Source organism: Anabrus simplex, chromosome X (assembly GCF_040414725.1).
Source record: "Anabrus simplex isolate iqAnaSimp1 chromosome X, ASM4041472v1, whole genome shotgun sequence".
NCBI lineage: Eukaryota > Metazoa > Arthropoda > Insecta > Orthoptera > Tettigoniidae > Anabrus > Anabrus simplex.
Window position 1 is genome coordinate 101,772,287 of NC_090279.1, and position 14,118 is coordinate 101,786,404.

Below are 14,118 nucleotides of genomic sequence, written 5' to 3' on the forward strand. Positions count from 1 at the left end.
GAGATGTGACTTATCAGAAGCCTATACCTGCATACACCCCAGCATCAGTGGGTAGGATCTGACACATCCCACTCTGATGAGTCTAGTGTCAAACCTAAGACGAAACGCTGGTTGATAGAGCAAAACGCCTGAAAAAAGCCTTACATCTGATTTTTGACATGCTCTATTGGTGGAAAAATATCTAATCCCTCCATGGGAATTTAGAATTTCCTTTGAATCAATCACATGTCGTTCACAAGAGGTACTAGTTTCGGCACTAACCTTGTGCCATCATTAGCCACCGAGTCAAATCGAGCAAACATAACTAGAAACAACTATAAAACACCTACATACATTAATATTTTCAGTACAAAATCCTTTGTTCAATCTGTGGTTTGGTTCCAAAAATAAACGTGCATGTTACCGTGTTTTTGCGGTAGTTAGAGGTGCAAGAAGGTGCGGGGTGGTGAACAGGTCTCAAGCTATGAAAGTAAAATTAATTTAAAATTTAACAAGGTTATATTTTCTTTTCAAAATTAAGAAATAACAAGTACGGCAGGTACAGAGTAGCAATGCAACAAAAGGTGCAATTACAGTATTTACAGTATTTGAGCTTCGAGCCCCGAATTCACACTTCAAGGGCAATTAGCCCAACTTTACTCCAAAATAAGTTTTACCAGTGGGGCAGAAAACCCCATTCATGTTCAAGAGCACTTGCTCCAAATTACACAGAAAAGCCTCCTTGAGGCATACAACACTTAATTTTCAAGAAAGAGCCACACGCTCTCAAACTTTAAGCCTATTAAAGGCCACACCAAACTCCACCTTCAAGTTGTCCTCTAAGGACATAGATACAGGGGTAAAATACCCAACCTACTGAGGCCTATTAAGTAAGAAAAAGGTTAATTACATGACCTCTAAAATAACCACTTGAGAGGAGGCGAACTGCACTCCTAATACACTTGTTTAAAAACCTAATTTGGCTCTAGGCCACTGATGCAAGGGCTAATCCCATACTACGGAGGTGACTTTAGAAAGAAACAAATTTACATAATGTTAAGGAAGAATAGGTTGAGAAAATAAGTTCACCTCAAAACAATATGAGTGGGAGCTCGAGAGGGTTAAGCACTCTCTATCCCAATATGTAGTTTAAAAGATAGAATAGATACAAGTTTCTTTACATTTTAAGGAAGGTTACATAATGGAAAAACTTCGGACCCGCCCCGAGAGTTAAACTGCTGAGCAAGCAAGAAAAGAAGTAATTAATCGGCCATTACCTGGTTGTTGACTGCCGCCGAAGAAAGAGGCGCTTCCCGCCCCCTGCTATGTACTTTACACACTGAAAGATGGAACAGAAGTGGCGCAGAGACCCAAAAATCAGCAGTTTATATACTCTCGCGGAAAGTTCGAGGCGTTTTAGGGAAGAAAACACCCGCCCACAATCACTTTATTGGGTAGGATACAGCAACATATTCAAGTTGGGGGAAGTTACATCAGATTGGTCAGAAATTAATAAAAGAAATTCGGGATTGGCTAAATACAAAACAAGGGGAAAGAGAGGGGTATACAGCCAACTTAAACAATGACAGAAAGAAATTTAACAAAGAACAAACTTATGAAATAAAAATTTCTCCAAAAAATAGTTCTTTCACGTCGCACTAGGGTGCACTATTGTTGATCTTCAGTAGTGTCCTCTAGAAGAGAAAGTTCACACTTCTTACTACAAGCAAAACAAAAATACGTCGAAAATGACACAGTTCAAAAACTCCAAAATTTCCAGGTAGTGACATCTTCTGATAAACTTGAAAATTAATACCGTCAATAAAGTTCAGACTTCCTTCAGCAGAGGAGTTTCAATTGGCGCACATTTTAAATTAGCGGCGTGGAGGTGTACCGCCCGGTATAGTGCATATGATGAACTTGGCCCAAAGAATTAATTCTCACTTCAATATGGGGTTTTTGGAACCTTGAGCAGCCTGTTTGATCGGCGGACGGAACTGGACTGAACTGAACTGGACTGGAAATTTCTAAATATTAATTATTCCGTACTGAAAATAGCTAATTATTCCGTACTGAAAATAGCTAATCACAATGTTTACACAAGGTATTAGAATTACTCCTTGTGTAAACTTTGTGACTAAATTGATGTCAGTAGGTAAGAAATTCAACAGAACTGAATGTCAGATTGGTGGTACAAAGCTGGAACAGGTAGATAATTTGAAGTATTTAGTTTGTGTGTTCTCCCAAGATGGTAACAGTGAGTGAGTATGAATCAAGATGAGGTAAAGCTAATGCAGTGAGCTTGCAGTTGCGATCTGTAAGAAGGAAGTCAGATCCTGGACGAGACAATCTTTACATCAGTCTGTTTACAGAACAATTTTGCTTTACGGGAGTGAAAGCTCGGTGGATTCAGGCTATCTTATTCATAATTTAGAAGTAACAGACATTAAAGTAGCTAGAATGATTGCTGGTACAAACAAGCAGGAACAATGGCAGGAGGGTACTTGGAATGAGGAGATAAAGGCTAAGTTAGAAATGAACTCAATGGATGAAGCTGGACGCATAAACCGGCTTCAGTATTGGGGTCATATGAGACGAATGGAGGAGGATAGGAGGAGGGAAGAGAAGTCGAGGGAGACCAAGAAAATGATGGTTAGACCGAGTTTCTAACGATTTAAAGATAAGAGGTACAGAACTAAAAGAGGCCACAGCACTAGTTGCAAATAGAGGATCATGGCGACATTTAGTAAATTCACAGAGGATTGCAGACTGAATGCTGAAAGGCATAACGGTATATAATGATGGTGGGTGGATTGATGTATGTATGTATGTACGTAAAAATTAATCTTCTCCCTAGCAGCATTAACCTATGTTAACATGATATGGTATTAGAAAAAGGCCAATTTTTTTTTTCTGAAGACAGCATTGTTGAATGTGTACATGAACATTATTCTCATTATCACCACTATTAATTGATAATTTACACTGTCCTGCGATGTTTTCATTGGCGCCATCCCGTACTGCTTTTTAGGATGACTTCTGCATCCTGAATCAGGATTCGATGTTAATTTTTTCCCACAATTTCTTCTCGAAAATCCTATATTATGTTTATTTCATCACATGCACTAATGCACTTCTTACGCTGTTAGGAAGAGTGTTGCTTTAATTTAGATTTCCATATTCTTTTATTAATTCAACGTCCTCCAGCCATCTCGTAGTCCTGTACAACATAACCGGCAATGAGCGTTTCTCTTGTTGTGCTTCGTCCGTGACAGTGTGGCTTGTTTTTCAGTTGCTAGTGAAAAGAGATTTTTGTCTTCCTAAGTGTTCTATATGTGAGTGATGTACTGTATATTAACATGCCATGACATGGCTGTAAGAACAACATTCTGCTATGTAGGTGCCGATGAGACAGCAGCACAATACAACCCAGTTCGTGAGAAAGGCCTACTATGCCTACTTTGGCTTGAAATTTGGAGATCGAGAAGAGCAGTGGGCACCACATAAGGCTTGTAAAACCTGTACAGAGCAGTTACAGCAATGGGCGAATGGTAAGCGAACTGCATTGCCATTTGGTATTCCAACAGTGTGGCAAGAAACCCCCAGACCACACTACTCACTGCTATTTCTGTTCTGTGAATGTGAAGAGATTTAACAGCAGCAACAAAGGTAACATTGTGTATCCAAGCAATATTCGATCTGCAATTTTACCCATTCCTCATGGCCCTGATACACCAGTACCACAGCATCCAGAATATTTACAGGATTGTCCCTCTTCTGAATCTGGCGCAGAAATGGCGAGCACTGATTGTGATGTGTTGAAAAAGAAGCGAGATTGTTCGAGCAAAGAGCATTAAATGACTTCGTTCGAGATCTTGGCCTTTGTGAAAGGAACATGTCGGCACCAGGGATGACGTACTACTGTATTGGTACAGAAATCACAAACAAGTCTTTTCTGAAGAGGGAGTCTTGGTTTACTGCAACAAAATTCTGGAGGTTATCTTAAAACTAGGAGCACCACAGTATGACTGGAGACTTTTCATCAACGCCTCCAAGCGTAGTCTGAAGTGCGTCCTTCTTCACAATGAAAACAAACTTGCCATTTCCATTGCTCATTCAGTTATTATGCACGAAACATATGGAAATCTCGAAATGCTGTTGTGTAAACTGAAGTACCAGGAACACAAGTGGCAAGTGTGTGGTGATTTCAAAGTAATAGGTATTCTGTTAGGTTTACAAGGAGGTTACAGAAAGCACCCCTGCTTTCTGTGTGAAGGGGACAGTCGAGCAAGGTTACATCACTGGACTCTAAAAGATTGGTGACGTAGACAATGGATTGTAGGGTCTTGTTCACAAGAGCAAAATACTGTTACCTCCGCTTCATATCAAATTAGGCCTTATGAAGCAATTCGTTAAGACCCTAAACAATGAAGGTGAATGCTTTCAGTACCTGTGTCATCGATTCCCAGGCATCAGTAATTCCAAAATCAAGAAGGGTATTTTCACAGGTCCAGATTATCAGAAAACTTCTTTCTAATGTTAATTTTGAAGACATTATGTGCGCTGCAGAGCGATCGGCATGGACAGCATTCCGGAATGTGGTCAAAAACTTTCTTGGAAACACAAAGGATTCAGACTATAAACAAATAGTGGATAGATAGCTTGTTTCTTTCCAAGATTTAGACTGCAAAATGGGCTTGAAAGTGCACGTTACATTCACATCTGGACTATTTCCCTGAGAACCAAGGAATGCTGAGCAAAGAGCAAGGAGAGAGATTCCATAAGGATCTACAGGAAATGGAATGCAGATTTCAAGGGAAATGGAACAAAAAATATGCTGGCAGATTACTGCTGGTTACTAAAGAGAGAAGGTCCAACTACTCCTTGCACACGAAAAGCAAGGTGAAGACATTTCTTATACTGAGGTAGGACATTATAAAATTGAAACCGTAGAATTACCATTCTCAGTACGTTATGAGGCTTAATGCATGGTAAATTTTGGCCCATTTGGCTGTGTTTTTCTACAGATCTGTTAACACAATACACTACACATCTTGTCCGGCTCCATGGCCAAATGGTTAGCGTACTGGCCTTTGGTCACAGGGGTCCCGGATTCGATTCCCGGCAGGGTCGGGAATTTTAACCATCATCGGTTAATTCCGTTGGCACGGGGGCTGGGTGTATGTGTCGTCTTCATAATCATTTCATCCTCATCACGATGCGCAGGTTGCCTACAGGCGTCGAATCAAAAGGCCTGCATCTGGCGAGCCGAACTTGTCCCCGAACACTCCCGGCACTAAAAGCCATACACATTTCATTTCATACTACACATCTTTATATTATGTTCATAAGTATACCAGTGTAAGATACGAGTGTTGAGATGGGTGAAAATAATAAGAAGCGTTCTTTACATGTGATAATTGTAATCTTGCATGTACGCATGCTGCATGTTTATCAAATTTTCATTTTGAATTTGCACAATAACCTGATGTGATAGGGGAAAACTGACTTCAGTTCCAGAATCAGCATGCCTGAAATATGAAAGATCACTATGTAAACTTCATGCAATGATCAGAAAGTTTGAATTCGCAGGTCAGTGTTGTCACATTGCCTCAATCGTGAAATGGTAGGGCATCTAGTGAACCAATGTTTCTCTCTTATCACATTTGATGTTATTGCTCTGTTGCTATTTCCTGCACACTGTTTTTCTTGTAAATTTAATACATCGCCACTTTCATCAAATTTGGAATAATTTGGCCGATTGTTGTTGCATAAAACACTTGAGTTGTGATTCGCTTGCTAGTGAACAGATATTTTTGTCTTCATAAGCGTTATACTGTTATTATTTAGTCGGCCATGGCAACACGCAACGAGATGACAGCAGATATGTGCATGGTGAAATGCATATAACCTACAATTGTCGCCACTCACAGCGCAGTGGTGCATTTCTCCCATTAGCGCATGGAGCCTATAGAGCAGGTAATGTTGCTTTCCTTTTTGGAGGACTTTTTGCACATATTTCTTGTTTCTTATACAGTACATTCCAATCGCATTCTATACACACAAATTGGATGAAAAATACTGTATTATTAAAATACTGCGTACGTAATTTAAGACCAACAAAGCCTACATTAGTAAATGCATTATTCGTTGTTATGATGATGATGCTCGTTGTTTAAAGGGGCCTAACATCGAAGGTCATCGGCCCCTAAAACACATTACTCGAACATGCCACAATTTTACTTACCTAGTATTACCCAACAAGATTTATAATCGTACAGAAAAAAGACAATATGTTTTACTTACACCCGCAAATGTAACATTAGTGATTTTCACAATACGGCAGTGGCAGAACGTAAATCTCTCAAGTCATGAGAAAACCACGACTATATAGGGTCAACGTGCAAGATTAAGAGTAACTGTAAGATGTCGTATCGGCAAGTAGAGTCCCTAAACTGTATGGTTAGAGACACTGAATTGAAGGGAACAGTTAGAAAATATCTATAAATCACTACCTTCAGTATTAACATGACAGAATCGTCACCTACATCATAAAGTATTCTGTGGGGTGTTACACTCCCACTATTCTGTGTCATTAGGGCAGGCTGACTTACCAGTTCATCCTCCTTGACATCGGAAGACATGTATGGCTTGTGTTCTTCACCCATTGCTGAACTAGCTGGTAGCATCTTGTCCTGGAGACATAAACAACACACAATCTTACAGCATAACAGAAGCTTGGTTGATCTTAGCTAGGAGTTGTTCAAAAAACTCCAGCAAAGCCTATGGATCAATTTCATGGCTGGATTTACAGGAAAATTGCTCATGACAAAATTTATTTAGAATATCATCTACAAACTTTCTTGCTTGAGGAAAAAGTCAAGAGCCGATAAGTAACTATGGAAATCATGCTGAAATTACAGATTCTGTACATCTGTCTGTAAGTTTCTCCTCAATGATAGAGATGTCCCAGGGAGGCCCTGGATATCTTTATTGATGTAGATGTTGATAGAGGGTTTTAAGGGATACAAGGGCCCAGAGTAAGTTGACATGTAATACAAAGTGCAAGAACAGTTATATAATGATATTAATTCTGTAATACATCATAATACACGATGGAGAAGCAGAGAAATGAGGCAAAGCTCACAGAGCATGACATTTGAAACAACTTGTTAAGGGATAAGTGTGGCATGTTATGATACCGATATTGTAAGACATTTTATCTCCTTTGAAAGGAAACAGTTTTAACTACAATTTTCAAGTATCAATACATTTGAGTCTCAGCAGTGTTTAGTTTTGTGATAGTTACCATATTACCTCGTGTATTAGAACCCCAACTTTTCAAGAAAAAAGAAAATGAAAAAGAAATAATGCTGTTTCATAGCAGGTAGAGGCCATATTGCAGCTTCGATGACATCACACAAATAGGTGAAAAGTTTTGTTTGTCCGATCTGTGCATTGCAAGCATACATCAGTCATGCCATAATCTGTGTTTTGTAGTTATGAATGTCCGCCTCCACAGTGTAACGGGAAGCACAATTAACTGCTAATGCTAACGCGGTAAAATGGTGCATGCAGCTCACCTGCACTGGAGCCTCACCACCTCAGCATGAGGACACGAGTTTACTTAAGACATATTAACAGATGTTGCTATTAATACAACAGGCAAGATCATTAACACCTTGATCGTTAAATATGCAGTCAAACCTGGTTAGTACATTTTGTGGGGACCGAAAAAAATAACGTCCTAAAGAGGGAACGTGCTAAAAAATGAAAAACAATTATGCTGTTTAATTTAAGGCTAGGTTTGAACTTAAAAACTGTAGCGGTATAATCTACTGGGATTGGTGTAATTACTGCTTTCCTTGACTTTAGTATGTGTGGAAATTAAAAAAAATTATGAGCTAACTATGCCCCATATCCTGCAGGTCAGCCATTGGCTGTATACTGTTAATTGTAATGCATTTGAAACCTAGATTGCACCCAAATTGTAATATAACAGCAGGCAATTGCTTTGCCATTGGAACTTTATGGTACATTACTGTCTACAAACTTGGTATTGGTGAGCTCCACTGCTTGACTTTCAATTGTTTAGGAAGCGTACTCTTGCGTCTGCCGCATGAAACGAGTTGTCGTAAAGGGATTCTCTTGACAGTCAGGATGCCGGTTGATTTGGCTCCTGTTACGATGGCCTATAAGGGGTCCGTGTGTATCTTTGAACCACCCTAGCATGATTATTTAGTGCTTCTTACTCCTTAAAATTCTTGTGGTGGGTGGTAGTATCAACGATTTGGGCCAAAATGTGCTTTAATTTATATTGTGTGTGACTGTTGCTTCTTCTGCTGTGCGTGCCTGTTCCCAAGGCATTACTGCTAATTTCAACAGTAAGTTATGTGAAGGAATTACTTTACACATCATCGTCATCACCTTCGTCACTCAAATCCTGCATAAACTATCCCTCATCTGTGGATGTCAGAGTTGAAGTACCTTGTTGAACTGTTCAAAACGTCGGAACAACGCAAAATATTTTCAGTGATGTGAACCTTTTTGTCCAAGGTTATTGATTTCATTATTGGTTCTGTATTGAATTAGGAGTACACATAATTTTACTAACAAAGTTTTAATCCACCTACTCAATACTATAAAATAATTCATTGTAATGCCTATGTATACATTACAATGTGTCAGTGGACTAGTTTCGACCCTGTGTGAGTCATCATCAGCCTAAATAAGGTACACTTTTTTATTTCTTGATATCCAGGAACAATATTTTGTCTTAAATTAATGAAATTCATCAAATGAGCAAAATGTGTAATGTGATAATGTGTATATAAAATCGTGAAATGCATGAAATGTTATGTGAGATAAAATTATATTGTGGTACTGGTAAATAGATAGAGAAATGTTCAAGTTTACATACTGCAGTGAGAATATAAACTTATTATTTACAATAATGGTTGAAATATTGCACATTATATATACATTAAAATTGCCTAGTGATAAAGGTATAAAATGCCGGTCTGAATATAAAGTGCAGATGCTTCCAGTGAATTTTATCGTTCCATTACATCTTATATCAGTCCGACTCGTTGGCTGAACGGTCAGCGTACTGGCCTTCAGTTCAGAGGGTCCCGGGTTCGATTCCTGGCCGGGTCGGGGATTTTAACCTTAATTGGTTAATTCCAGTGGCACAGGGGCTGGGTGTATGTGTTGTCTTCATCATCATTTCATCCTCATCACGACGCGCAGGTCACCTACGGGTGTCAAATAGAAAGACCTGCACCTGGTGAGCCAAACCCGTCCTGGGATATCCCGGCACTAAAAGCCATACGACATTTCATTTCATCTTCTATCAAATATTAAATATATGTTATAATAATAATAATAATAATAATAATAATAATAATAATAATAATAATAATAATAATCGTATGGCCTCAGCTACCGTGTGCAGACATTTCAATTTGACGCCATCTGGCTGTCTGCTCGTCAATTTCGACGTTCCGTTTTACTCTAGGCCCCCACTAGATGGCAGACCGAGTAAACCGAAACTCTCTTGGGCGTCTATGGCTGAGATTTAATGAATTTTGTCGGGTAAACACCAAATGTGTCACCAGAGATCTTTAACATGCCGACAACGTACGACATGGAGTGTCGAATGGACTTTTTTCCGCCCTTCAAAAATCCGACTACCTCTGCCGGGTTTGAACCCGCTATCTTGGGATTCGGAGGCCGACACTCTACCGCTGATCCACAGAGGCAGCTAAATATATGTTAAGTACAACATTGGCGCAGAGGGTATCTACCTTGCTTAAAGTCCAGTATTTATGATTCAGAAAATGTATGCAGGCTGAATATAAGCGACTTCTTATCGTACAAAGAGTTCTGCAATCCAAGATGGAACCAATGGAACCTGATGATGAGAAAAGAAAATTAATGCGAGGTTCTTTAAAGAAAGGGAGGAAAACGAAGGAAAAGAAAGAGAGTACTCAACTTGCGCAGCAATGTGATCGACCTGACCGGTAGTGTGCAACTGGGATAAGACTGTGTTGGGAATGGCAAGGAAAGCAGGAGGGGAAGAGGTTGGTAAGGGGAGTAACTTAAGGCGAGGCCGAAGGATGCGGGAGTGGTGGTAATTGTCTCGATGAAAGACCTTTAATTAACTTTAAGAATGATTTCTGATTGGCTAAATTGTTTTTCCTAAGAAAAGTAATAAACATACCTGCCAACTTTTAGAAACCAAAAATAGGAAGATTTTTTTATTCCTGGATTTCATTACATATATTCCACCACGGTCTAGGTGAAAAAAGGTCAAGATAAAAGGCATACATATCTACAGTTACAATGCGAATTGACCGTTAAATTTCAAATCTTAAACTACCAAAACATAAAAATGGTTACAAGAAAATGTACCTTATTATCATTTATGACACTTAAACGAATAATAATATTTATGTCACACCGACACACGCAACAAAATGCATAATATCGTATTTTCTCGCGTAATTAACGCACTTTTTGACGAAAAATACAGGCGAAAACTTCGGATGCGTAAATTATTCAAGGAATTAAGATATTTACAATTAATTTACATTTAAAAGATACATCAAATATAATATAAAAACACAACTGGTTCAACTCGTTCGCGGTTATCGTCATTTGGCGTAAAATTCCGGAGTGAGATTTTTCCTGAAAATTCAAATAGGGTACATCAGGTAAGTTAGACACCGGGGATTGAAGTACCGACTGGAAAATATTCTTCCCATTACGAGCTGACAATACGACCTGGAGTGAAAACATGAACTAATAAAAGTACAATTCATGTAATGCCATAACAATGACATACTGGCAAAAAAACTGTCCAACACGAGAAGGGCCGGGCATCGAAGGAGGGACCCTGCTACATTACCCCAAACCGTTCGTATCCAATCTTGTACGAGTGACGTGTCCATCCATCCTTCTTCTTGAATACGAACGTGGATCACTCGCGGAAATTTTGCTTTGGGCATTGTTTTTCGTTATAGATCAATGTAAGGTGTAAAGCTACTCGTCCACGATGCAACTAAAATGGCATGCAACTTCGATTTGAGCAAGAAAAGTTGAGTGGCTTCGTGTAAACAGTCATGCAATTCGAAAAGTTGCACGCGCCACTCGAATTCTGCGCAACTTCCAAGTTGCGTGCAAAGTCAAAAGTGGCATCGTGTACACACGGAAGAGAGGAAGTTGCGCCATCTGAAAGTGGCATGAAAAGTTCAGATCATTTTTGTGGCGCAACTTTCTCACGTGGCCGTCTGCTGTGACATTATACTGATGTTTGAGAGGTTCACACTCGAGAATAAATTAACGTAAGTACGTACCTGTATATCCTTTATTGTAAATGAAATATAATATGCCTCAAAATAGATACCCATCTTAGTAATAATTGCATAATTTACGTAAGTTCATTTACAGGTTACAATGTCTCAGAACACGAAATGAACGAGGGAGATGACGAGAAAGCTGATATATTTAGTTGAAACACAAGAATGTTTATGGAAGGTTGAGGCAACGGACTACAGAAATAAACAAAAACGGCAGAGAGCATTCATCACGATGTAAATAGCATCACAAACTTCAGATATTACACGTGAAATAGAGCATGTTGGTATCAATGACTGATAACTGTCACCTGTAAAAAAAAAAAAAAAAAAAAAATGTAGGAAATTACAATAAGCTAAAAGAAATGATTCTTTATGTGTACTGTATACAATCCATATTTTTTTAAAATCGGCTTACCTGTTGCTAAATATCTCGCCGGCTGTCCTCGCCAGAAGACATGCTTGCTACTATCAACACTCACATCCGCTAGAACAGCTGACTAGGAAAGTTGCATGCGAGAAAACTTGCGCCACTTAATAGCGTGGTGTAAACACTCGGTGCAACATTTCCATGGGCGCGCAAGTTTTCGTGTTGCGCAACAAGAAAAAAGGCAAACTTGCGTGCTGTGTGTAAACAGTGCCTGCCATTTTTCTTGCGCAAAACAAAAGTGGCATGCAAGTTTTGTTGCATCGTGGACGAGTACCTTAAGCTTTCTGAGATCAGCTGTTATAGCAAGCATTGCAGTACATCGTTGTTTTTTGCTTCCGGTAGCGCGTACGATAACACTGTATGATCCCTTCTTATCGATTGTTCGACTTTGTGGCATATGGAAACTGATTGGCGTCTGATCTGCGGTTCCTATAAGGGAGATCAAATATTCCTCACTTTACGCTTCTCAATCACAAAACGATGAAAATGGTTTAAATCATTCATTTTTTGGCATGATGATGTTCTTCGCCGAAGAGGAAGTCCATTTCTCTTCATAAAATTAATCAAGACTCGGCTAACCTTCAAATCCGAGACACTGATTCCATGTGCAGCGGTTATTTCGCATTCTTTAAAATACTGCATTTCGTGAGAAATTGCTTATCCAACGTTGCGTCACAAAATCATATATTTAAGCAGATCCTTCTCTACTTGCCGAAACTTGCCGCCTTTTGGTCCGCGAAATGCTTTGCGAGACATGTTGGCCGCTTGACGTGCACTTCTGTTACCACGGTAGCACACGTTTCATTTGGGCATTGAATACTCGCTGCCCTCTTCCCGTAGGTTTCGGCGTAACTGATCACCGCGAGTTAGTATGATGCAGTATTACTCGAATACTGTGGACTGACAATTTTGAGATCACAGAATGTCCCGTACCCGAAACACTCGTAAAACTAGTGCCGGCTAATAACAGCACGTTGCTCTGTATCTGGAATGCCCGCTTTCGCAATAGGATTACAGGGTTGCCACCGGGAAAAATATTTTCGTACTAAATCTTCCCCTAAAAAGGTACTAGATTATGGTAAAAGGTACTAAATATTTATTAACAATGGAACAGGGTTATTCATAAAGGCAGTAAGTTATAGAAATCAAAGTATACCTATCAAAAATACACATTTATTAAATGAGAACAGAACTTACCGGTTTTCATCTTCATATTTTACTCTTCTCTTAATCCTTGGAAAACAATGCCAAAGCAATAAACTGTTTTGAAATGTGAAAATTACGTATGTTTTAGTTTCTCATTTGTCAGAAGGAGCCCATTCATCATACAGGATTGGAGTTTGTTTCTCAACTTGGTCTTATTGGTAGTAACAGCAGAAAAAAGAAAACTCTTCTGTTGCAGCAGAAGAATGTAATAAACAGAACACTGCCTTCACAAAATTCGTTAAATTGGGAAAGGTGTAGTCGCCTACAGGATTTTTAGTTTCAAAAACACCGGGCGAGTTGGCTGTGCGGTTAGAGGCGCGCACCTGTGAGCTTGCATCCGGAAGATAGTGGGTTCGAACCCCATTGTCGGCAGCCCTGAAGATGGTTTTCCGTGGTTTCCCATTTTCACACCAAACTGAAAATCTTAAGTTTCTGTGGACTTCGCTTACCACTATTTCCCATCTAATTTCATTAACACTTTCTGTAATTACAGCCGGGAAATATATAGCTAATGGGATTATACTGATGAAACTGCCACCTCATTAGTAATTTTCCAGGTTCGCCATGGACAGATTTATTAAAATAGGATCACGAAAATCCACCGTCCAAAAAATCTGTTTACAAACGTCAACATGGCTCTGAAGCTTCTTATCAATTTCTTTCTTGTTCTTTTGCTGCACTAGAAGAGTTTATACTCCACCCCCGTAAAAGGTACTAGATTTCCATAAAAAGGACTAACGTACTAAAAATGATCATGAAGTACTAGATCTAGTACTAAAGTACCAGAGGTGGCAACTCTGAATAGGAAGCCTGCTACTTGAGTAGTTGACATCTTTATCTCGAAACGCATCCGGAGCTGCGTGATGGATGTTCGAAGTTGTGGGAGCGTCAAATACGTGAACATTTGTTTTTTGTCCACTTTGGACCCAAAAATATTGGGATGCGTAAATTATGCAAGAGCGTTAATTACGCGAAAGAATATGGTTAGTTTCTTTATCAGACGGTAAAATGAACGGAAATTTATAGGTGTCTCTGAACACTTGAAGATAACGTTTGTTATATTTTTGGCCTTAACGAGAAAATAAACCACCTGAAACTGTCACCGACACAACCCTCTTAAAAACATTCAACTCATTAAAATGATAC

The 14,118-nt window shown here is 39.2% G+C and overlaps 1 protein-coding gene across 15 annotated transcripts in view; it reads right to left on the reverse strand.

The window, feature by feature from the left end:
* Positions 1-14,118, reverse strand: part of LOC136886858 (zinc finger protein 41 homolog) — a 348,826-nt gene that overhangs the window by 231,225 nt on the left and 103,483 nt on the right. For all 15 annotated transcript variants that reach the window (XR_010861834.2, XR_011019112.1, XM_068230980.1 and 12 more), the window contains one exon: positions 6,594-6,674. Coding sequence is in view for 13 of the 15 variants with exons in the window: in XM_067159715.2 (XP_067015816.2) it covers positions 6,594-6,674 (81 nt within the window). In the remaining 2 variants the exon portion in view is untranslated. The remainder of the gene's footprint in view (positions 1-6,593; positions 6,675-14,118) is intronic.